Source organism: Fistularia commersonii, chromosome 23 (genome assembly GCF_037954325.1).
Source record: "Fistularia commersonii isolate RoL2024-O1a breed Wild chromosome 23, RoL_Fcom_v1.0, whole genome shotgun sequence".
Classification (NCBI taxonomy): Eukaryota; Metazoa; Chordata; class Actinopteri; order Syngnathiformes; family Fistulariidae; genus Fistularia; species Fistularia commersonii.
In genome coordinates this window covers 805,011-827,500 of record NC_141306.1, presented here as the reverse complement: position 1 = coordinate 827,500, position 22,490 = coordinate 805,011, and the positions used below count along the sequence as shown (strand labels likewise).

The window sequence follows — 22,490 nt, the reverse complement described above, 5'->3', positions numbered from 1 at the left end:
GTTTGTTACATGGGGAGCTGATCAATGAAGATGATTGATCAGAAGAACGCTCAGCTTTGTCCCATGGCGACGGTGGGGGGTAACTGGGGGTAACTGGGGGCAGAGGGGGGTAACGGATGGTAACTGGGGGTAAGAAAAGGGGGTGTCAGAAGAGAACGGCGCCGGGTTCCTGCTCCCTTTGATGTCCCTGCAGGAGAGGGAGGGGCTGCTGACGGGTTGCCGGGGGAAACGGGCCTGCGGGGGGGAAGTAAGGGTCAAACTGAGATCAGCTCAGGGTCCTGCTGAGGTTCTACTGAGGTTCTACTAGGGTCCTACGAAGGTTCCTACGAAGGTTCCTACAAAGGTTCCTACAAAGGTTCCTATGGAGGTTCCTGCTAAGGTCCTACTAAGGTTCAACTAGGGTCATATGAAGGTTCCTACTAAGGTTCCTACTAAGGTTCCTGTGAAGGTTCCTACTAAGGTTCCTACTAAGGTCCTACTAAGGTTCTACTAGGGTCCTATAAAGGTTCCTACTAAGGTTCCTGTGAAGGTTCCTACTAAGGCTCCCACTAAGGTTCCTATGGAGGATCCTGCTAAGGTTCCTACTAAGGTTCCTAAAAAGGTTCTACTATGGTTCTACTAAGGTTCCTATGAAGGTTCCTACTAAGGTTCCTATGAAGGCTCCTACTAAGATTCCTTCCTACTAAGATTCTTGTCAGGTTCCTACTAAGGTTCCTACTAAGGTTCCTACTAAGATTCCTACTAAGGTTCCTACTAAGGTTCCTACTAAGGTTCCTACTAAGGTTCCTATGGAAGTTCCTACTAAAGTTCCTACTAAGGTTCCTGTGAAGGTTCCTACTAAGGTTCCTATGAAGGTTCCTACTAAGATTCCTTCCTACTAAGATTCTTGTCAGGTTCCTACTAAGGTTCCTACTAAGGTTCCTACTAAGGTTCCTACTAAGATTCCTACTAAGGTTCCTACTAAGGTTCCTACTAAGGTTCCTACTAAGGTTCCTATGGAAGTTCCTACTAAAGTTCCTACTAAGGTTCCTATGAAGGTTCCTACTAAGGTTCCTATGAAGGTTCCTACTAAGATTCCTTCCTACTAAGATTCTTGTCAGGTTCCTACTAAGGTTCCTACTAAGGTTCCTATGGAGGTTCCTACTAAGATTCCTACTAAGGTTCCTACTAAGGTTCCTACTAAGGTTCCTATGGAGGTTCCTACTAAGACTCCTACTAAGGTTCCTACTAAGGTTCCTACTAAGGTTCCTATGGAAGTTCGTACTAAAGTTCCTACTAAGGTTCCTATGAAGGTTCCTACTAAGGTTCCTATAAAGGTTCCTACTAAGGTTCCTATGGAGGTTCCTACGAAGGTTCCTACTAAGATTCCTATGGAGGTTCCTACTAAGGTTTCTATGGAGGTTCCTATGGAGGTTCCTACTAAGGTTCCTATGAAGGTTCCTACTAAGGTTCCTATGGAGGTTTCTTCTAAGGTTCCTATGGAGGTTTCTTCTAAGGTTCCTACTAAGATTCCTACTAAGGTTCCTACTAAGGTTCCTATGGAGGTTCCGATGGAGGTTCCTGCTCAGGTTCCTACTAAGATTCCTACAAAGGTTCCTACAAAGGTTCTTACTAAGGTTCTACTAGGGTCCTACGAAGGAGATCTTCCTATCTTTCCTATCTAGAAAACATGAAATCAGGAAGGAACCCGACAGGTACCTTACTGGGAACCTTCATAGGAACCTTAGTAGAACATTGGTAGAACCTCAGTAGGAACCTTAGTAGGAACCTTCATAGGAACCTTAGTAGAACATTGGTAGGAACCTTCATAGGAACCTTCATAGGAACCTTAGTAGCCTACTGAGGTTCCTATGAAGGTTCCTACTAAGGTTCCTGTCGAGTTCCTTCCTGTCTTGGTGTTTCCCAGAGAACCGAGAGGCGAGAACCTCACCAGGGTGGTGGAGGTGGAGGTCGTCGCTGTCCCACTCGTAGCTCTCATCCACAGAGGCCTTCCTCCTGCAGGGAGAGGAGAAACCTGGTCTTCATGGTGGAGCAGAAACATCTCAGCTCTGACTGCTGACACAACACACTCCTGAGACAGGACGTGAAAATACGCTTGAAACTAATAATTCATGTTAAAATGTTGTATGTTTCTGCAAAAAAAAAAAAGCAAAATTTTCTAAAAAAAAAAAAAATTATGTTAAAATATTGAAAATTTGGTTAGAAAAATGTAAAATTGTATTTAAAGGTTGTAAATTTCAACAATTTGATAAATGTTTAAAATTATGAAAAAAATGTTTTTTTTAATTTTTGCACAAAGTTTGAAAAAACACATTTGCTATTTCAAAATGAACCTGGTTAAATTTGTATAAAATGGGTTAAAATAGTGTTCAAATAACTTGTACATCTAATAAATTGTACATTTGTTAATTGTTTTTTTTTTCAAATAGAATAATGTTTGAAATGTAGTGACTCAATAAAAATCTTAAAAATACATGGAACCGAATTTGTTTTCCGAATTTGTGTAGAAATGTATAAAATAAAGTTGCATTCAAAACTTTAACATTTTGTTGAATTATTTCAAATTGTTTTAAAAAAATAGTAAGTTTGTGCAAAAATACCCTTTTGTAGTTCAACATTTTATTTCAAAATATAACGCTTCAATTCATACAAGTGTTTTAAAACTATCCAAAAATATTTTATATAAAACTTGTAAATTTCTGTGAAACTTAAAAATAAATCAAAATTGTGTTTAATATTATGAAGTTGTTAAAAGATTTTCCACATTTGCGTTGAGCATTTTTCAACTTTTTTTTTTATTTCAAAATCACTTTAAATGTATGTGAAAAATGTTAAATATCTGAGTAAAAATCTTTCAGAAATTTATATACAAAAGTTATACATTGGCCTCAACATTTCATAAACTTGCATGAAAATATTATAAAATGGAATAAAAATGTTTCACAATTGTTTCAGTTTCAGTCCAATTTCATTTAACAAAATGCACCTTTGTGTGACATTCTAGTAATGAAACTTAAAATATAATTTTTTATACAGATTGTGGGGAGAAAAAAGTGTTGACACACTTTTAAGTTGGTTTAAAATTTTTGTAAACTGCTGTAAAACCTATTTTTTATTGTATTGAAGTAGTTTAAAACTGTTCAAAAAATTATTAATTTTTTGAAAAAATAATTAAAAAATCGTCAAAAAAAGGAACATTTATCAAACATTTTTTGAATTTTTTTAAAGCACAATAAAAATTGAAAATTCAGTAAAAACTTTTTTAATTTATATAGATAATTTTAGACACGTAAAAACTATCAAACTGTAGTTACTAAAAATATACATGTATATATACATAAAAATAACGTGGTTTAAAACTGTTAAAAAAATATATTAATTTTTCGAAAAAATAATAAAAAAATCGTCAAAAAATGAACATTTATTAAACATTTTTTGAAAATTTTATTAGAAAACAATGTTTTAAATTGTAGAAAAATTGAAAATTCAGTATAAACTTTTTTAATTTATATAGATACATTTTAGACACGTAAAAAAATCAAACTGTAGTAACTAAAAATAAACATGTATATATATACATATATATACATATATATACATATATATATATATATATATATATATATATATATACGTTGTTAAAAACTGTTTAATATTTGTTTAAAATGTTGTCAATTTATGTAAAAAAATTGCATTTTTCAAACATTTTCACATTAAAATACAATTGTTTACAATGTGTGTGGAAAAAAATTGAAAATTGTGTTGACATATGTTGAAATTTTAAAAAACCTTTGTACTTTTTTCTAAAAAATTTTTTTACAATATTTTAATATTGTGTGAAAAATCACATTGTCTTAAACTGTTTTAAATTTCTTTAAAAAAGTAATACAGATGTGTCATGCATTTTTGAAAAAACATTTTTCTCATTGTATATAAATGTTTTCAAATTGTATAAAAAAAACTATTAAACTATTTGAAGTGTGTCAAATAAAAAAACTACAAAATTGTCAAAAAGAACTGCACGTTTTCCAAATATTTTTAATTTTGTTTTTTTTTTCTTCAAAATAAAGGTGTTTAAAATTCGATACAGATGTTTTCAAATTGGTGTCAAATTTTCATAATTGGAATAAGCATATTTTAAAGAGTTTGAAAAACTGTTTTAAATTTGTTTGAAATATCGTCAATTTGTGTACAAAAATACATTTTTCAAACATTTTCTTGTTTTTCAAATCAAAATATAATTGTATGAGTTTGGAAAAATTAAAATTGTGCAACATTTTTATATTGGTTTAAAATGTTTGTACATTTCTCTATAAACTTTTTTACAATTGTATAAAAAAAAATTTAAATTGTATAAAAAAATTGAACTATGTCTTCAACTATTTTAAATTTAAAAAAAAAAGTATTGCAAATGTGTCATACAATTCTGTAAAACTATTTTTTTCAATTAAAATAACCATAAAAATATATAATTTCTATATTTCTATGAAAAATATAGAATCATTTTAAAATGCATTAAAAAACTATTAAACCATTGGAAATTTGAATATCACAATATTGGTAAAAAATGTTTTTAAACATTTTTTGATTATTTTTCAAATTGGTGACAAATGTTTTCAAATATGTCTTAAATTTTCATAAACTTCATTAACATTAACGATGGAAAAAATACTTTATTTTTGTTTAGAATGGTGTCAATTTGTGTGAAAAGTTGCGTTTGTTAACACATTTTCTAGTTTTTCAAATCAAAATATAATTGTATAATGTGTGTGTGAGAAAAAATTAAATTTTGGACATTCGCAAAAAAACTTTTTTTATAATTGTGTGTATATTAATGGTTTTAAATTGTATAAAAAATTACAATATTTTTGTAAAAAATATTAAAAAATCATCAAAAAATTTCAAATATTTCAAACGCCATCAGATTATTTTTTCAAAATAAAGATGTTTATTGGATACAAATCTTTTAAAATTGTGTTAAAAAATGTTTTGATTGGTTAAAAAGAATGGACATTGGTGTAAAAACACTTGAAGGAAAATCTCCAAAAATCATGTAAAAAAATGTATGTGTGGTTAAAAAAGGTGTAAACATTTTTGAAAATTTTGAAAAATCTTTATAAATAATTCAATTTTGAAACCCTTTAAATGTATTTAAATGTTGCAAACTTGTGTTTAAAAAAAAAGGTTGAAATCTGTGTTGAAATGTTGTAAATTTGCTCCAAAAAAACTGTAAAATTTTTTGAATTCATGATAAAATTTGGTAAATTTTTGTTTAAATGTACAGCTAAGATGGCAGCGATGGTAAAAAAAAAAAAAAAACTCCTGTTTGTGCTATGAATGTTCTCGCAGTACCTCTGTTCGGGTTCCATGTGGTCCTGGCAGCGTTCCCTCGGGTTCCCCCGGTTCCCCGTCGGCGGCGAGACGGCGAGATGGCCGGAGGCGGTCCGAGGGTCGGGGCGCCCGGCGCCGGCCTCCATGCTGCCGCGGCCGCTGCTAGCGTAGCTGCTATGGCCGCTGCCGCACTCGGGGACCCCCTGGTAACTCCCCGCCTCCAGGTCGGCTTCCTCGAGGAACACATCGGTGGCGGCGTGCGGAGGCGGGAGGAGGTCCGACGGCTCTCCCGGTTGGACCTCGGGGTTCGGCGCGGCGCTAACAGGAAGTAGCGGGCGGAGGGCGGCGGCGGGGAGCGGCGAGGAGCCGGAGGAGGTCCGGGAGCCCCGGCTAAGGGAGTGGATCCAGTCGTCGGGAGTCAGGAAGCCGCTCCTCCGCGGCGCCCTGGCGTCCAGACTCTGACTCCGCCCCTTCCAGTCCCAGACGCCGCCGGACGGGCGGCGTCCTCGGAGGCTCCGGCTGCGGCGCCCGTCGGCGCCGGGGGAAGCGAGTCCTCGCCGAAGGTGCGCGGCGATTCTCCGGTGCAGCATCGGCACCTCCGACCCCGGCTCGTCCACGCTCATCTCCGGCCCGTCTCCGTGATGGACGCCGGCCCGCCTCCACGCGTCATCCGGCCGCAGGTCTTGGCGTGAACATGGCGGCGAAACATCACAACCCGAAGGAGGGCGCCAACCGTCCTCGCAGGAAGCGCTCGCTTCCTCCGACGGGAACCGGCGCCAACCGGCAGGAGAAGACGTGAGGTTCTTGTTCTGCGACAAGGTTCTCCATGGTGATGCTTCTCCCCAGAGGACGTCCTCGCCGCCGGCGCCACCGGCGCCGTCCCGCCATTGGCCGTGCGGCTCGGCGAGGCTCATCAGCCGGAGCTCCAGCTCCTCCCGCTCGCGGGCCAGCGCCAGGCAGCGGCTCAGGTTCCCCGCCTCGCGCTCGTGCTCCATCTGGAGAACCAGGGCGCTGGCGCTGGTCGCCGGCCGGCTCAGGCGGATGTGAGGCAGCACCGGGAAAGTGGGCGGGGCTTCTCCGCAGGGGCGGGGCAAAGCGGCGGCGCCGCCGAGGATCCCGGCGAACGGGACGGGAGAACGGCGGTTCTCGGCGGGCGGCGGGAGGTCCACGGAAAGCACGAACGGCGGCGACGGCGGGACGAGGAAACGACCGTCCGGACCTCTGGAGATCAACTCCATGGACGGGGACGGCGGAGGAGACGGCGGGCGGAGGGGACGGCGCCCGACCGGGGAGGACCAATCAGAAGAAGCGGAGGAGGAGGAGGGGGAGGAGCTACCGGGGAGGAAGCTCTTCTTCAGCAGACTGTCTGGACTGGCAGAACCTGGAGTCGCCCTGAGGGAGGAGACCACGGGGAGAAGGTTGAAGACGGAGAAGACAAGGCAGGAAACGGAAAGAGGGGGTACTCACATGGACGGGGGGCATTTAAAGATGGCGGGAGGAAGATCTGGGGGGACGGAGAGGAGCTGGAGGTTATCGGGTCGGTCGGGGAAAAAGGAAAAAGGTCTCCGGTAGGAAACCCTGAGGGACGCCGAGCTCCTCAGTGAGGACGTGATGGGTTTAGGGAGGCGGAGAAGATGCAAAACGAAAAGGTGGGTTACCGTCCTTCTCCCGGCGGCGGCGGCGGCGGCGGCGGCCGACGAGCCACGCCGACCCCAGCAGCAGCACCAGCGCCGAAAACATGAAGCCGACGCCCCCCAGGACTCCGGCCAGCAGCGGCTCGGCGGACGACGACGCACCTCGAGACGGCGACCGCAAGGCGTCCAAACCTAAAGATACCAAACTTTATAAGCCAGAAAAAATATACATATATATATATAAAGTAAACCCTTGTTTTTAGCGGGGGTTACGTTCCGAAAAGAACTTGGAAAGGCGAAATCCGTGAAGTAGAAACCTTTATTTATTTTTTTACAATTATTATACAATTAAATACTCTATTATACATTGAAAAGAAAGAACAAACCATTTTACAGGCTCAATCATTTGTTTCACAAATAAAAGTACTGGACTTTAGAAACGTTTTTTTCAACAAATAACTTCTGTCCTGTACTGTCAAATAATAGTTTTAATCATCAATGTGAACAGAAGGCTTCAGATTGCAGAGATTAGCTCCGCCCACCGCGACCCGAGGAATTGGATTTAAAGGGAAAAAATTAAAAATGGTTATGAAAAAAATGGTGGACAGTTGCAACCCTTTTTGCATCCTTATTAAAACTTATCGCTGCTGTCGTCCTTATGTTTTTTTCTTCCTTCTTTATGGAACGAACGGAAGATTCATTCATTCCGTAATGCCGACCTACAGCCGCATAGCTTTTAGCTTCCCTTAGCATGTCCAGAAGTTTAACTTTATCTGCCATAGATAGCATCTTCTGCTGCCTTTCATCGCTCCAGAGCGTTTTGTCAACATTATGGGTTTTGGAGAAACTCATTTGCACATACGTGATGTAAATGTGTCAAGCTGTTTTACGTACGTGTACATATTAAACTGCAACGTTATTGACGCACAGGTAGAGAAGAAGCGGAGTGACTTTTTAGCCAATCAGAATGCAGAACACGACGCACCATGCAAATCCAGGAAGTAGCGAAACCGTGAAAAGTAAACCGCGTTATAGCGAGGGATCACTGTATATAGATATATATACACTCATATCTATGAGATAAAACATATAAGACATAAGGCAGACAATTTTCTGTAAACAGAAAAAGTCATTTGCATCCAAAGTTCATATATATATATATAATATAACACATATCCATAAATGTAGTTTTATCTACATATCTATGTATGGATATTAGTCTTCTATACAAATACATGTGAGTGCGAGTGTGTGTATGTGTATATACACACACACACATATATGCATGCATACGCACATATAGAAAACATTGGCTATCTATCTTTATATCTATAATATATTTCTATATATAAAATTGAGAATGGCGTTCCGTTGTCATGTGACGTTCAATAACGAGCAGAACAATCCGACACTTCGGCGCCACGACCGGGGAAACGCGAGTGTGTGTGTGTGTGTGTGTGTGTGAACGTTGGGGGGGGCAGCCGGACTATGCAGAGTAAAATATTAATTTGGACTAGAAGGAGAAGCAGAGAAGAGACGATCACGTCTTTCCAGAGGAAGATGGAGGAGGAGGAGGAGGAGGAGGAGGAGGGGGCGGAGCCTCTGCTGTCAATCAAACTTCCAATGGACGCCGTTCCCCCGGGGGCTGTTCCCGTTCTGCCGCTACCATCGGGCGGGGGGTAAAATCAAAAGTGACTAAAAGGACAATGAGTCCAAAAAAAAAGTGTGTGTGTGTGTGTGTGTGTGTGTGTGTGTGTGTGTGTGTGTGTGTAGGTTGGTGACGGCAAGGTTGCCGTGGATCACCTACCCACGGTGGAGACATTGACGGATGGACCGGGCTCGCTCAGCAACTCCCCACGTCGAGACAGGAGCCGCAGCTCGTACACCGAGTCCTGACACACACACACACACACACACACACACACACACAGCGGGGGGAATGAAACCACACTTTGTCAACACGGGATTGTGCCTGCAATGCTAATGAAGATCATTTGAATTTGAGTCGCTAACCGAGAAGGGGGGGGGCAGATTTATAAAGGGGGGGCAGATTGATAGAAGGGGGGGGGGGGTAGATAAGGGGGGGTGGAAGACAGGAAGTGCATCATCTCTCCGATGAAATAATAGTAATAACAATAACAATGATAATAATAATAATAATAATGCAGCTTGTGTTGCTGGGAGTTGCGCCCCGATTGGTCCACGCCGGTCACATGACCCTTCCCGCTCTCCCCCTTTACCTCCTCCAGACCCCGAACCAGAGTCTCGGTGCTGTTGGCGCCGATGGCGGCGTCCAGGTCGGTCCAGTCCGACCCCGTCCGGCGAAACTGCAGCACGAAACCGTCCACCGGGGGGCGCCGTTCCCCGGCCGGGGGGTTCCAGCTCAGGACCACGCCCGAGGAACGCCGGTCAGCTGACAGCGAGGGGGGGGGCGCCGGTCTCAGCCTGGCGGGGTCTAACAGGAAGTGGGGGGGGGGGGGGGGGGGTTACGGCGCAGGAAATTGCGGTCGCCACGGAGAACGTCGACGGAACGTGAGGGGAACCGACAGGGTTCTCCTGCAGGACGTTCCACATTTGAATAAAACCCATGGGTTATTCATGCCTGGAAGCACCTTCAGCTCCACATAACGTATAGAAAACACACACACGCATACACACTTACACACACCGGCTTTCATAAGACGCTACTATAAAAAAAAAAAAAAAAAAAACGGCTAATTTATGGATTTTTTTTTTTTTTTTGTGCTAACCCGCGTTAGCCGCTAAAAGATTTAGCCTTGGAATGACGGTGAAATTCTGAGGCCGTTCAATTCAGACGGCGAAGACTTTAATAGTTTGAGAAAGCGATCGGCCGCAGGACAAAGAGGGGATGGAAAATAAATGGATGGAAGGACTTTTTCTTCTTATTTATGGAAAAAAAAGAAACATTTTTACGGAACATATTTGCTGATTTAATTAGCAAAAATGTTTCTGTGTAAATACCTTGCGGCTTATATATTTGTGGTCTATATATTTATTTAGCTATTTTTAATCTATTCAGAGGCGCTAATTTGTGAATATGTACTTGTACACACAGTATATACATCTGTACACATGTACATGTACATGTATGCACGTGTATACACAAATACCTTGCCATACACACACACACACACGTGTGTGTATACACTTAAATACACGTCGACACTATAAACTCGACATTGTCAAGAATGAGTTTAAGATAAATAAGGATAAAGATAAATATAAGGTGTGAGCTAAAAAAAATGATCAATGCATTTTTAAAAAAATATCGGTCAGTTACATAAAAAAAATTAAATTGTCTGAATTATTCTGCAATTTGTAAAACAACTTTTGATGCAACATCAACTTACTTACTTACTATATATTAGCGGATGTAAATCAATCCTTAAAGTCCAAAAAATTTAAATGATTGATCAAAACCAAAACAAAGATATGAAAAATATGCTTGAAAAAATAAAATGAAATTCGGACATAAAAAAACATCAGTAATTTATAATAAATCTGCCAAAATAAAAAATAACTGCCTTAAAACCTAATTATTAAGAAGATTGCAAGGAAAATACATTTACAGGAAGTAAATTAAATATATCACAAAATAAAACATTTGTAAAAAAAATCTAAAATGACCAAAGAAAGAAAAGAAATAATGCCATGAAAGCTGACATTATATTTGCATGTATGTATATGTAAATATACATATATAACAGATAAGCCAAAAAGCTGAATCTCAATATTACATCAAATTACAAAATTCAAAAAAATTACAAAAAATGTTTGATTAATTATTTAATCAAGCTATTTACATTAAACTGATTAAAAAAATCATTAAATTTATAAATTGTCAATCCAATAAAATACATATATATGTTTATATATGTATATATATATATATATGTATGTATATTAATCAGAAATTTGAATCCTAATAATTGTCAATGAAAATAAATAATGATCTATAATACATATAAACATGAAATGACTGATATTTTATTTCTTATATAGACTTTTATTGATATAGAGAGCTAAAATCAAATAATAAAATATAGAAATAAATCTGCAAAGGTAACTGATTAATCCAAAATATGTCAGAAATTAACCTAAATGTTTTTTAGGGAAAGAAATATTGTCATGATAACTGACATTATACTAAAACTTTTATTATTATTATTTTATTTTATTATTATTTAAGAAAACTGAAATTGAAAAAGTCAAAAATTATTAACAAAAAAAACAGCAAAAATATCTAATTATCTTTTGAAAAATAAGTCATCCAAAACCACACATTGAAATTATAAAAATAAAAACAAAATAAACATTTAAAAAATTCAGAAATTTTATCATGATAACTTTACTTTAAAATGTATGTAAATTTCAACTCCAAAAATAAAAGGCACTACCAAAGAAAAAAAAAAATAATAATAAAAATTTAAATAGATATCCAATCCAAATAAGAAATTTTTGAGGAAATAAAAAATAAATAAAAAAATCTGCAAAAAGAACTAATGATCTAAAAAACAAAATAAAAAAAATAATAAAATAAAATGATAAGTAAGTCCATCCAAGAAAATACATTTGGAGTAAAAGAAAAATAAAAATATTACAAAATAAACAGAAATGATGTCATGCTCTGAGTATCTATAATTAAAAAAAAATGGTTCACAATAAATCTACAAAACATCGGATTATAATGATATAAATTATGATAATGATGTCATTTCAGAGGAAAATAACAGAAACGAGCGAGGTTAGAAGACGAGTTGCGTTCTGGTCCCTACCGAGCGTCCTGGCCGTGGCGATCCGGCTGAAGGGCCCGGCGCCGATCCGGTTCCGGCTCAGGACGCTGAACTGGTACTCGGCGTCCGGGCCGAGGCCCTCCAGGTCCAGGCGGGTCCCCCCGCCGGGGGGGACGGGTCTGGAGCTCCAGCCCTCGGCCTCGGCGCCGCCGGGACCCGAGATCTTCTTCAACCTGAGCCCAGACGGGGAGTTTGATCAAACATGACGGAAAAGCAGCTTCCATTAATCATTCGCGCTCAACGCCGCCGCCGCCGCCGCCGCCACAACGCCGGTGAAAGAGGATGTTCTCGTTCCACAAGGATGCTTTATAGCTTCTTATATCAATTCACCTTTTCAAAAAAAAAACATTATTAATGCGGCTCTTTTCTCCAGAGCTTGGAGGTTTGGATGACAGGGTGAGGAGGAACATCACCTGAAGCCTCCACTGCTGGGGGGGTGAAGGAGTGAATGGATGGAGGTCTTCAGCTTGGACGGGAATGAATGAATGTCTATATATGAGATATGAATGAATGAGTGAATGAATCAATGTCTATATGTGAGATATGAATGAATGAGTGAATGAATGAATGTCTATATGTGAGATATGAACGAATGAATGAATATCTATATGTGATATATGAATGAATGAATGAATGAATGCCTAATGTGATATATGAATGAATGAATGTCTCTATGTGAGATATGAACGAATGAATGAATATCTATATGTGATATATGAATGAATGAATGAATGTCTATGTGAGATATGAATGAATGAGTGAATGAATGAATGTCCATATGTGAGATATGAATGAATGAATATCTTTATGTGAGATATGAACGAATGAATGAATATCTATATGTGATATATGAATGAATGAATGAATGTCTAAATGTGATATATGAATGAATGAATGAATGTCTATGTGAGATATGAATGAATGAATGTCCATATGTGAGATATGAATGAATGAATATCTTTATGTGAGATATGAACGAATGAATGAATATCTATATGTGATATATGAATGAATGAATGTATATTTATATGTGATATATGAATGAATGAATGAATGTCTATATGTGAGATATGAATGAATGAATCAATGAATGAATGAATGAATGAATATCTTTATGTGAGATATGTACGAATGAATGAATGTCTATATGTGAGATATGAATGTATGAATGGATGAATGTCTATGTGTTTGATGTGAATGAATGAGTGAATGTATGAATGTGTCTGAAAGTGAATGCTTGGATGTTTTTTCTCAGAAATGTGCGTGAATGAGTGAATCATTCATGAGATGTGAACGTTTAGATGTACGTATGAAAGGTTGCTCATGAATGAATGAGTGAATGGTCGTATGTTTATGCTGTGAATGAGAGGGTGAATGGATGAATGTCTTTATAAGATGTAAATGAATGAGTGAATGTTGTATGTCTCTATAGCATGTGAATGAGTGAATGGCGTTCAGGTAAGAAATGTGTTTGACAGGGCGAAAGGTTGGATGTCATATAAAACATGGCGGCGGTGAATGAATGAATGAATGAATGAATGAATGAATGAATGAGGCCAGTCAGAATCAGGTTCCTCTGCACACATTGACTTTCCTTCCTGATCTCTATTTATGTTCCCGGTGTTTCGCCGCCCGCTGATCTGTCAGGAGAACGTCGATAGCCGCCTCGGAGAGCGCGGCGGGCGTCCGGCGGCCATTTCTGCCCGCGGGGAAGAAAAAAAAATAAAAACTGCTGATTCGCGGGAAAAACAAACGTGTCACGCCATCTTCGCCTGCGAAGCGGCGGCGAATTTCAGCGGAGCTGCCGGGAAGTGATAACGAATAAATGAGCTCCTCGTCCCGGAGATCAATAGAGGACTACGAGCGCCGTCAATGGCTGCCATGGCGACGGCGGACGGGGAAGAACGGCGTGGGTTGACACCCACCAGACGGAGAAGGTCTGCGGCGAGCCGCCGTCGAAGCCCGCCACCCAGGACAGCCGGACGCGCCCCGCCTCCGGCGTGACGGACAGGGAGGTGGCGGCGTGGGGGCTGGTTCCTGCCGCGCAGAGGAAACATCTGTGAAGTTCAATGTTAGCCAGAAGCTCCGCCCACAGCTGGCGGCGGCGGCGGCGTGGAAGCGCCGCCATAAACATAAGTCTGGAGTTTGTAGATAACAAGCAGATCTGACAAATAACAGGAGCAGGATGGAGCTACAGGACACACACACACACACACACACACACACACACTTCGCCCTCCAAACCCTTTTATTTACCGTAATGTCTGGAATAGTTGCTCACCTGAAACCGCCGCCGTTTATTTAAATGTTTGTGTATCTTTTCTCACCCAGCACGTAGACGTGTGTGACGGCCGCCGCCGCCGCCACGCGGTTTTCCACGCGACACTCCCACGCGCCCTGGTGGTCCTTCAGCAGCGGACGCAGCAGCAGCGAGCCGTCGGGTCGGACCGAGAACGAGGCGTTGCGGGCCGCCGCCGCCTGAGGACGAAGCCAGGACACGTGGTTTGACATTTGGAAATACGTACATAATATGAACATAATGTATGGAATATATAAACAAATATACATAAATTATACGCCTGTACTTAATATATCAACATGTGTGTGTGTGTGTGTGTGAGTGCTTGCACACTTACATTACATTACATTTGGCAGCTTGAACACACATATGTGTGAGTGTACAGGTATTTGTTTATTTGCATTGCATTGTTTATTTGATATATATATATATATATATATATACACACACACATAAACATATATACATAAAATCTGATAAATATGTGTGCAGGTCTTAAATCTGTATATATGTAAATGGGCTCTGGTAGCTTTAGAACCTGGAGAACGTCTGACCCCAGCTAGCGGCTAACGCTAACGCTACCGCTCAAGCTTTGTAGAGGTTTGTCTGGTTTAGCAACATTAGCATCCCGCCGTGCTGCTCGCCTTGGGATTCATGCTAGCGTGACGAGCTAGCGCGGCCTTAAGTGACATCACGGTTAATTAACGGCTCCGGATTCGCCTCAGACTGCCGGGTTGCCATGGAAACAGCGACGGGCGCCTTTCAGACGTTCTTTCCGAGGAGACGTTCTCGGTTCCGCGCTCGTCGAGACGCGTTCAAGGCCACTTCGATTTATGTTTTCCCTCCTCTTGGAGGTTCTGAGGAGCGCCCGGCGTCGGACTCACCTTCCTCCAGGTGACTTTGGTGGCGGCGCCCTGGTTCCCGCGGCACGGGACCGCCAGCGTCCGGCCCACTTCCTGTCGGTACTCCTTCTCCGGCGCGGCGGCGAACGCCGGGGGGTCCTGGAGCGCCCAGATTAAGAGCCGGGATTACTTCCCCTCCGGACCGGATTAGCTCAATGACAAAAAGGGATTAGCCGCACAATTAACTCGCTAATGGCGGCGGGTGGGAGGCGCGGCGGCGCCGGAGGGCGCGGCCGTCCGTCCGGAAAAGGTCAATGAAATGTCGCTCCCGTCTGGTTTTTTAATTCGCTGCGACAACCGGGGTGGTGGCTAATTAGCGCTCACGCACGGCGTCCGGAGATGGACGCTCCGGCTGACGGCGCCCGACAGAAGCGGCGGGACGCCGTCCAAACCGGTTCCGGAGACAAACAACGGCGAGGATCCGCTCGGGACTCGGTGAACGCTTGAACTCGCCGCTCCGGCAGCCATCTTGGAATTCACAGCTTCCTATCGGTGATGGATGTGGCCTGAGGGGCGGGGCTTCACCGGAACACCCCGCCTGTCAATCAACCGTCCAATCGTTCACCCTCTCAGTCACACCTTCAGTGGAGCGATGAGATGAACAAGGAGAACCTGGAGAAGATGGAGAAGATGCCCCCACCTGCAGGAGAACGTTGGTGGAGCTGGAGGAGCCCATGGTGCCGTAGCTGTTGAAGGGCGTGCACGTGAAGGTTCCTCGGGCGTCCTCGTTCACCGTCTGCATCTGCAGGGAGCCGTCGGCCTCCACGCTCCACCCTGGGAACTGAGGAGGGAAGTCCATCAGAAGAACCTTCACATCTTCTCAACTTCACCATGAAATCCTCCAATATCCCAAAAAAAAGTCTCATTTTGAAATTTCAATTTAGTTTGAAAATCCAGACAGGAAGCAGGAGAAGTCAAGAGCTATTATCCTCTGTGTGTGTGTGTGTGTGTGTGTGTGTGTGTGTGTGTGTGTGTGTGTGTGTCGGCATGGCGATGAGCAGCGGCGACATCCTGGGCCGAATCGCAATAATTGGCAGGAATAACAGCCTGATGCCGAAGCACGGCGATGTGTGTGTGTGTGTGTGTGTGTGTGTGTGTGTGTGTTGTCTCACACACACACACACACACACACACACACACACACACACACACTGCAATATAATGTGATGTTTCCTTCCTGTGTTTTAAACTCTCAAACGGAGGGTTTCAGAATGTTCCTGCTTAGAACCTGGAGGAACCTAAGAAGGTGTTTGCCTGGAAGAAGGACCAGCTGAGGTCACATCTGGAGAAGGTTCCTCACCCTGGAGAGGTCCAGAGGTTCTCCATCCCTGGTCCAGTCCACGTGCAGGAGAGGCGGCTGGGCGGCGGTCGGGCAGGAGATCCGGCCCTGGCGGCCGGCCGGCAGGTAGGTCTCCGGGGGAAGGTCCAGAACCAGGGCCGGGTCTGCCGGGGGGAGAAGATCAGGAGAAGCTTCAGATCGAGAACCATCGGCATCTTCGAGGAGATCCTGGAAACTAGAACCACCGCACGCGTTCACGTTCTCCGTGTCTAACATGGTCCACTATCTGCTGCGGGGGAACGTTCTCCGCGTGAGGCGGGTTCTCCAAGCCTGATGTTCCTTGGTGAAGGTCAGCCTTGAGGACCTCACTGAGGGTTTTAAGTGAAGGTCCTCGCCGAGGTTCCTCGGTGATGAGAACGTTTACCGAACCACGGAAGGTGCCGGAAGTGAGAAGAAGACCAAACGTACGCATGACGGTGAGGTTGGCGGCGGCGGTGGGCGGAGTCAGCAGGCCGTTGGTGGGCGTGCACGTGTACGTGCCCGAATCCTGCGGCGTGACGGTGGAGATGAGGAGGGTTCCATCCACCATGATCTTCACCCGGGACTTCAGGGACCTGGAAGGAGGCGAGAACTTTGAGCGGAAAATACCCAAAGTACCCTCTAAGCTAAGGTGAGGGGGCGAATTAGCATGGTAGCTAGTTAGCTACTTTTAGCGCTGCTTGCTAGGTATCTGAAACACGTTAGCATCCGTTATCAACTTGTTGACTAGTTAGCGCCACATAGCTCGGTAGTTATAACAGGTGAGCGCGTGCTGGAGTAAATTCATTAGCAAACGGCTAGTTCCAAAACATAAACAGGCAAGCGCTCAGTTGTCCAACAGCGCGAGTAAATTAACTAGCCACCTATTAACTAGCCACATCAAGCTAGCTGTAGATGGCTAATCCGTAGCTAGCTTGCTAGGTCACCGACAGGGGTGATGTTTATCATCCACCTGCAGGCACGCTTAGTAGCCACCCACGTAGCCGGCTAGGCTAAGTGGCTAGCCAGAAAGCTAGGTGGCAGAAACAGATGTTCCGCCTCCCCCTTCTTCACCGAGGCAATGTTTCTCCAGCAGGGATGGAAGAAAAAAAAAAAAAAAAACAGGAAAAAAAAAATAAGAAAGGAAAAGGAGAAAATGGTTTAACTCCCCACGGCTCCGAGGCGATTTCTCTGGAAATGTCACGGTTGTCCGTGGGTTGTGTGTGTGTGTGTGTGTGTGTGTGTGTGTGTGTGTGTGTGTGTGTGTGTGTGAACCAGTCGAGTTTGTTTTTTTGTTATTTTTTTCCACCATGGGACAAAGGGGACGCCGTGACTACTTACAACCCACACGGCGCATAAACGTGTGTCATGCTAACATGCTAAACATGTAACATCTCTGCTCTTCTTCTGCGGCTGCCAGAATTTAACATGATCGGGTTTTTCAGGAGAATTAAAGAGGAATAAATAATGAATATAAATCCAACGCTGATGCATTCAAATCCAGGAAGTTGTTTTCTAAATTAGCTCGGCGCGGGAAAGGGTTTAATGTTTAAAGGGGACGAAGAAAAATGGGCTTTTCTTGATGCGTCAGGCTAACATGCTAACGCTAATCACCAGCAGATGGGGGGGGGGGGGGGTTGAGACGCTGATGCATCAATTCAACAAGCTAGCAATGGAAGTTAGCTTCACCCAAATCAAAGCAAGTGGTGGAAAGTTAGCTAACTAGTTAGCAAGTATTAGTTAATTGAAAGAATAGTAACACTATGTCATAAACATGTAATAAGCATGTAACACACACAAACGTGTAATCACCTGTAACAAATGTGTACTAAATACATAGTAACATGTAATAAACATGTAATAAACATGTAATAAGCATGTAACTGACACAAATGTGTAATCACATGTAATAAATGTGTATGTTATACATATTAACACATAATAAACATGTAATACCATAAAACATGTAAAAAATTCAATAACTATGCAATAATGTGTAATACCATTTATACTTAGTAGCCTTGACTTTGACACTTTATAGTTTTATTTGTATCCCTTATCCCCCCCCCCCCCCCTTTTATTTTTACTGTTTATACAATTTCCTACTATTATTTATTATTGGTATGTTTTACTTAAAACTCTGGCACAACAATTTCCTTTAGGATAAATTAAGTTGTTCTTATTCTTATTCTTATTTATTACCATGTAATAAACATTTAGTAACATGTAATAAATGTGTAATAACATATCATCCGTGTAATAAACGTGTAATAAACATGTAATAGCGGTGTAACAAGCCTTAAGTCAGGTGTTGCGTTGTCACTCACTGGATGTGGTGGACGTTCTCGCCGGCCCTCTGCCAGATGTAGGTCATGTTGGGGGGGTTGGCGGCGGCCCGGCAGCGCAGGAGGGCGTCCAGCGTCACATTAACGGCGACGTCTTTGGGCGCCACCACGATGACGGGCGGGCCTGAGGACACGGAAGCCAACTCGCGGTCAAGTCGGACGCCGTTTTCTTTTCACTCACATTCACAGGAGGGAAAGTACAAATTTGGTTAATTTTGCGGCGTCGCGGCGTCTTCGGGCGAGCGTCCGACACGGCGTCCTGTTTTTCCGCCGTTTTGCACGGCGTGTGTTTAACCGGCGTGTTATTACCGGTTAATTAAAACACCGCGTGTTTCTCAAGCGAGACAACATGCCTTTTTCCCACGTTGCTTCCGTTATCACGCCGTTCTCGTCGCTACTGGCGTCTTATCTCGCTCCATCGCTTACGACACAGTAATAACAACTGTATAATGCGTCCTGAGGAAACCAAGCGGCGGCGGCGGCGGCGGCGGCGGCGGCGGCGGCGTGGGGGTCGTTTAATACGCCGCGCCTTTGCAACCCCTCATCTGAGCCCGAGACTGTAAAAATAAAACAATCAAAAAGCAATTAGAATATCCTCAGATAGCGTCTGGGGGAGCGGCGGCGAGGAGAGCCCGACCCCCCCATCAATGGCGGTGGCGGCACCATCCCCCCCCCACACACACACACACACACACACACACACACACACACACACACACACGCCTCCCCTTTCCTCACAACACCAGCTCGTGTTTGGAATTAATCACATGATCTCCTCGCCGCCGTTTTTGCGGGTTTATAACGGCGGCGAGGAGCGGATGATTGACGGGGGGGGGTCATCGCCACGGCGACCATCAGGATCAGGAAGTCGTCGGCGGCGGCGGCGGCCCCAATCAACCGCAAGAACACGGTTCTCCAATGGAACCAGTTGGAGAACAATAATTCTGCAGTGTGTGTGTGTGTGTGTGTGTTGCCGTAATCCGGTGAGACACACACACACACACACACACACACACACACACACACACACACGGAGCTGCAGATGCTATTTGCATAATCTCCCCACGTCACAGTGGAGAACACAGAACCCAGAGAAGGAACGGAGATCTTCGATTGGAGATGATCAATACTGGTGTTGATCAGTGGTGCTCGGAGCCAATCAGAGCTGACGCCAGGGCGAGGGGGCGGGGTTTAACCAGACGGGTCAGCTGTCAATCATCTAGGTGTTTCAGGCGGCTTCAGGCTTCAATGGACAAACTTCTGGGCTGAAGAACCTGGAGAACATGTTGACACCGAGGAACCAGAAGAACCTGAGTGGAACCCAATCCACCTTTTAGAACCCAGAACCTTCTCGCCGTGAGGTTCTTCTAGAACCCTGATGGTTCTCCTCAGGTCTCAGCAGAACATCACGCCTCGTTCCAGATCCTTCACGAGGAACCGGCTGATCCACCAGGATCTCTACATCAGCCATCTTCTCCAGGCAGGAGAAGGAACCCGGGTTCCGCTTCAGAGACCATCTTTAGAACGGTGTGATGCAACACGGAGAAACCCGACCAATCACACACACACACACACACACACACACCGAACACACACACACTGACCTTTGATCTCCACTTTTGTCTCGGCTGTCACGTTCCCCTCAGAGTTAGCGGCGTAGCAGGTGTAGCGTCCCGCCGCCGCCGCCGCCGCCACCAGGGACACGACGGCATCCTGGAGAACCGAAAAAAAAAATGAGCTCACACACACACACACACACACACACACACACACACACACACACACACACCGAGCTGCTGCCTTTGCTCGCCACTTGATGGCACCGCACGTGACAGGAATTCATCCGTTCACCTCCCTGTCGTCATGGAAACCGGATTTAGGCTCCGCCTCCTAGGGAGGCTCGGCGGTGCAGTACCGCCGGTCACCACAAGGGGGGATGTTTGAAAAATGGCGACACGGCGTGACATTTTCGGCGTTTTATGACGTTACATCACAATGGTGATGTAACATATTGATGTGTGACATATATGACATATTGATGTCATATTGATGTCATGACTTGTTAGCTTAGCATAGCATATAAAAGATACAAGAAGGGACATTCAGTGTCCATTCCACCTCCATGCCGTGATGCGTTCAAGCACCCGGCAGCCATCGGACGCCACTACATGATGGCGTAACATCATTTTATGATGTCATATCGCCATGGCGAGGGTGCAGGGGAGGGTCTGACTGGTTAGCTTAGCATAGCGGACACCAGATACAGGAAGATGTCCATTTTTCCCCTTTTAGCATCCAGCTACATGATGCGTTCAAGGACCCGGCAGGTGCTGTGGACAAACATGACGGTTCCTAGATGTTCTAGAACCGGGTTCCGCCGTGGGTTCCGCAGGTTCCTACCTGTCCGTCGGTCCTCTGGAGGACGGCGCCGTCCTTCAGCCAGGTGATGCTCGGGCGGGGGTTCCCTTTGGCGCCGCAGGTGAGCGACAGGCGACCCCCGACCAGGACCTCCACCGCAGGGGGCGGGGCTTCGGTGAAAGTGGGCGGGCCTATGGGGGGGGGGGGGGGGGCAGAAGTTAAAAAAAACATAAAAATCCTGCTGATCTTTGATCTCGGCCGTTCTCCTGACTTCCTGTGACGGACAACAGCAAACAGGAAGTGACTTTATCCTAATGATCCGCCCCTTTTTGGGGGGCGGAGCTTAGCCCAGGTGACCTGTCAATCATGTTGGAACGTCCAATCATTCACCTTGTCAGTCCTCAAGGTCTTCAATGAACCTGAAGACGGAGAACCCGGAGAGGAACCAAAGGGGCAACAGATGACCGAGACAGGAGAACATGAAGTCAACATGGCGAGAACTTGGGAGAACCCTGGAGTAGAACATGGTGAGAACCCTGTAGAACCCTGGAGGAGAACATGGTGAGAACCCTGTAGAACCCTAGAGGAGAACATGGTGAGAAAATGGTGAGAACCCTAGAAGAGAACATGATGAGAACCCTGTAGAACCCTAGAGGAGAACCCAGAGGAAACCAGGGCACAAAGAGCTTAGATGTTCTCCTGGGAAGAGTGTTCCATCAAGCGTGGTTCCAGCTTGGGTTTCCAAAGCGAGGCTAAGGTTCTCGGGGTTCTCAGGGTTCTCGAGGTTCTCGAGGTTCTCGAGGTTCTCAGGGTTCTGACGTTCCACCTCAGATCAGCTCGCCGGTGTCCTGCTGAGCTTCAAAGCTTCTGGTGACGCCGTGAAACTAAAAGTTTCCCTTCGTCTGGTGGTCGCTTTGTTTTTGGTTGTTTCATCTCGACCAAAACAAAGATGGCCGCCGCCGCCACCCGTGACGGGGGGGGGGGGGGGGGGCGCTTTGATCTACGGCGGGAAACTTTTATCGGAATAAACATCAAAGCAAATGAAAGGAAAATAAACAAGCGCGAAAAACGGCGTCGCTTTTGTCGACAGTCAGATGTTTTATTCAGGAGGACCTCCAACCAGGAGGTGCACCTCCACGCCACTGAACCAGCTGAGCTTCAGAGACAGGAAGAAGAAGACCAGGGTGATGGAGAAGGAGGAGGAGCAATGGTTCCTTCAAAAGTCTTCCATGGTCTGGATGTTCTCCACATGGAAGTTCTCCACGCTCCTCCTGGCAGAAATTCAAGTTGTTTGCTTCTGAGAGCAGCCCCTTCTGGGAGGAGTTGTCAGTAAACGGTGCGTTCAGGGACGGAGATCTTCAAGACACCTGGGAGAACTTTAATTGGGTGTTCTTCTCCAGGGCTTTTTTTTTAATGAGACATCCTTCTGATGTTTGTCTCCTGGAGATTTGAGGTTTCCAGCAGGGCCTCAGCCAATCATCTGCATACATCTAACCCTCTCTGGTCCTCC

The 22,490-nt window shown here is 44.1% G+C and overlaps 1 protein-coding gene across 2 annotated transcripts in view; it reads right to left on the bottom strand.

Annotated features, from left to right (window-relative positions):
- Nucleotides 1–22,490, bottom strand: part of LOC147220602 (protein turtle homolog A-like) — a 36,652-nt gene that overhangs the window by 288 nt on the left and 13,874 nt on the right. For both annotated transcript variants that reach the window (XM_086171096.1, XM_086171097.1), the window contains exons 6-22: nt 21,023–21,171; nt 20,227–20,335; nt 18,605–18,746; nt 16,728–16,873; nt 16,281–16,423; nt 15,621–15,761; nt 14,963–15,079; nt 14,107–14,257; nt 13,705–13,816; nt 11,762–11,952; nt 9,206–9,420; nt 8,773–8,857; nt 6,990–7,157; nt 6,799–6,835; nt 5,353–6,723; nt 1,931–1,995; nt 1–234 (exon numbers count right to left, since the gene is read on the bottom strand). The exon at nt 1–234 is cut by the window's left edge and continues 288 nt beyond it. In XM_086171096.1, coding sequence (XP_086027222.1) covers nt 146–234; nt 1,931–1,995; nt 5,353–6,723; nt 6,799–6,835; nt 6,990–7,157; nt 8,773–8,857; nt 9,206–9,420; nt 11,762–11,952; nt 13,705–13,816; nt 14,107–14,257; nt 14,963–15,079; nt 15,621–15,761; nt 16,281–16,423; nt 16,728–16,873; nt 18,605–18,746; nt 20,227–20,335; nt 21,023–21,171 — 3,431 coding nt within the window. In that variant the 3' untranslated portion in view covers nt 1–145. The remainder of the gene's footprint in view (nt 235–1,930; nt 1,996–5,352; nt 6,724–6,798; nt 6,836–6,989; nt 7,158–8,772; nt 8,858–9,205; nt 9,421–11,761; nt 11,953–13,704; nt 13,817–14,106; nt 14,258–14,962; nt 15,080–15,620; nt 15,762–16,280; nt 16,424–16,727; nt 16,874–18,604; nt 18,747–20,226; nt 20,336–21,022; nt 21,172–22,490) is intronic.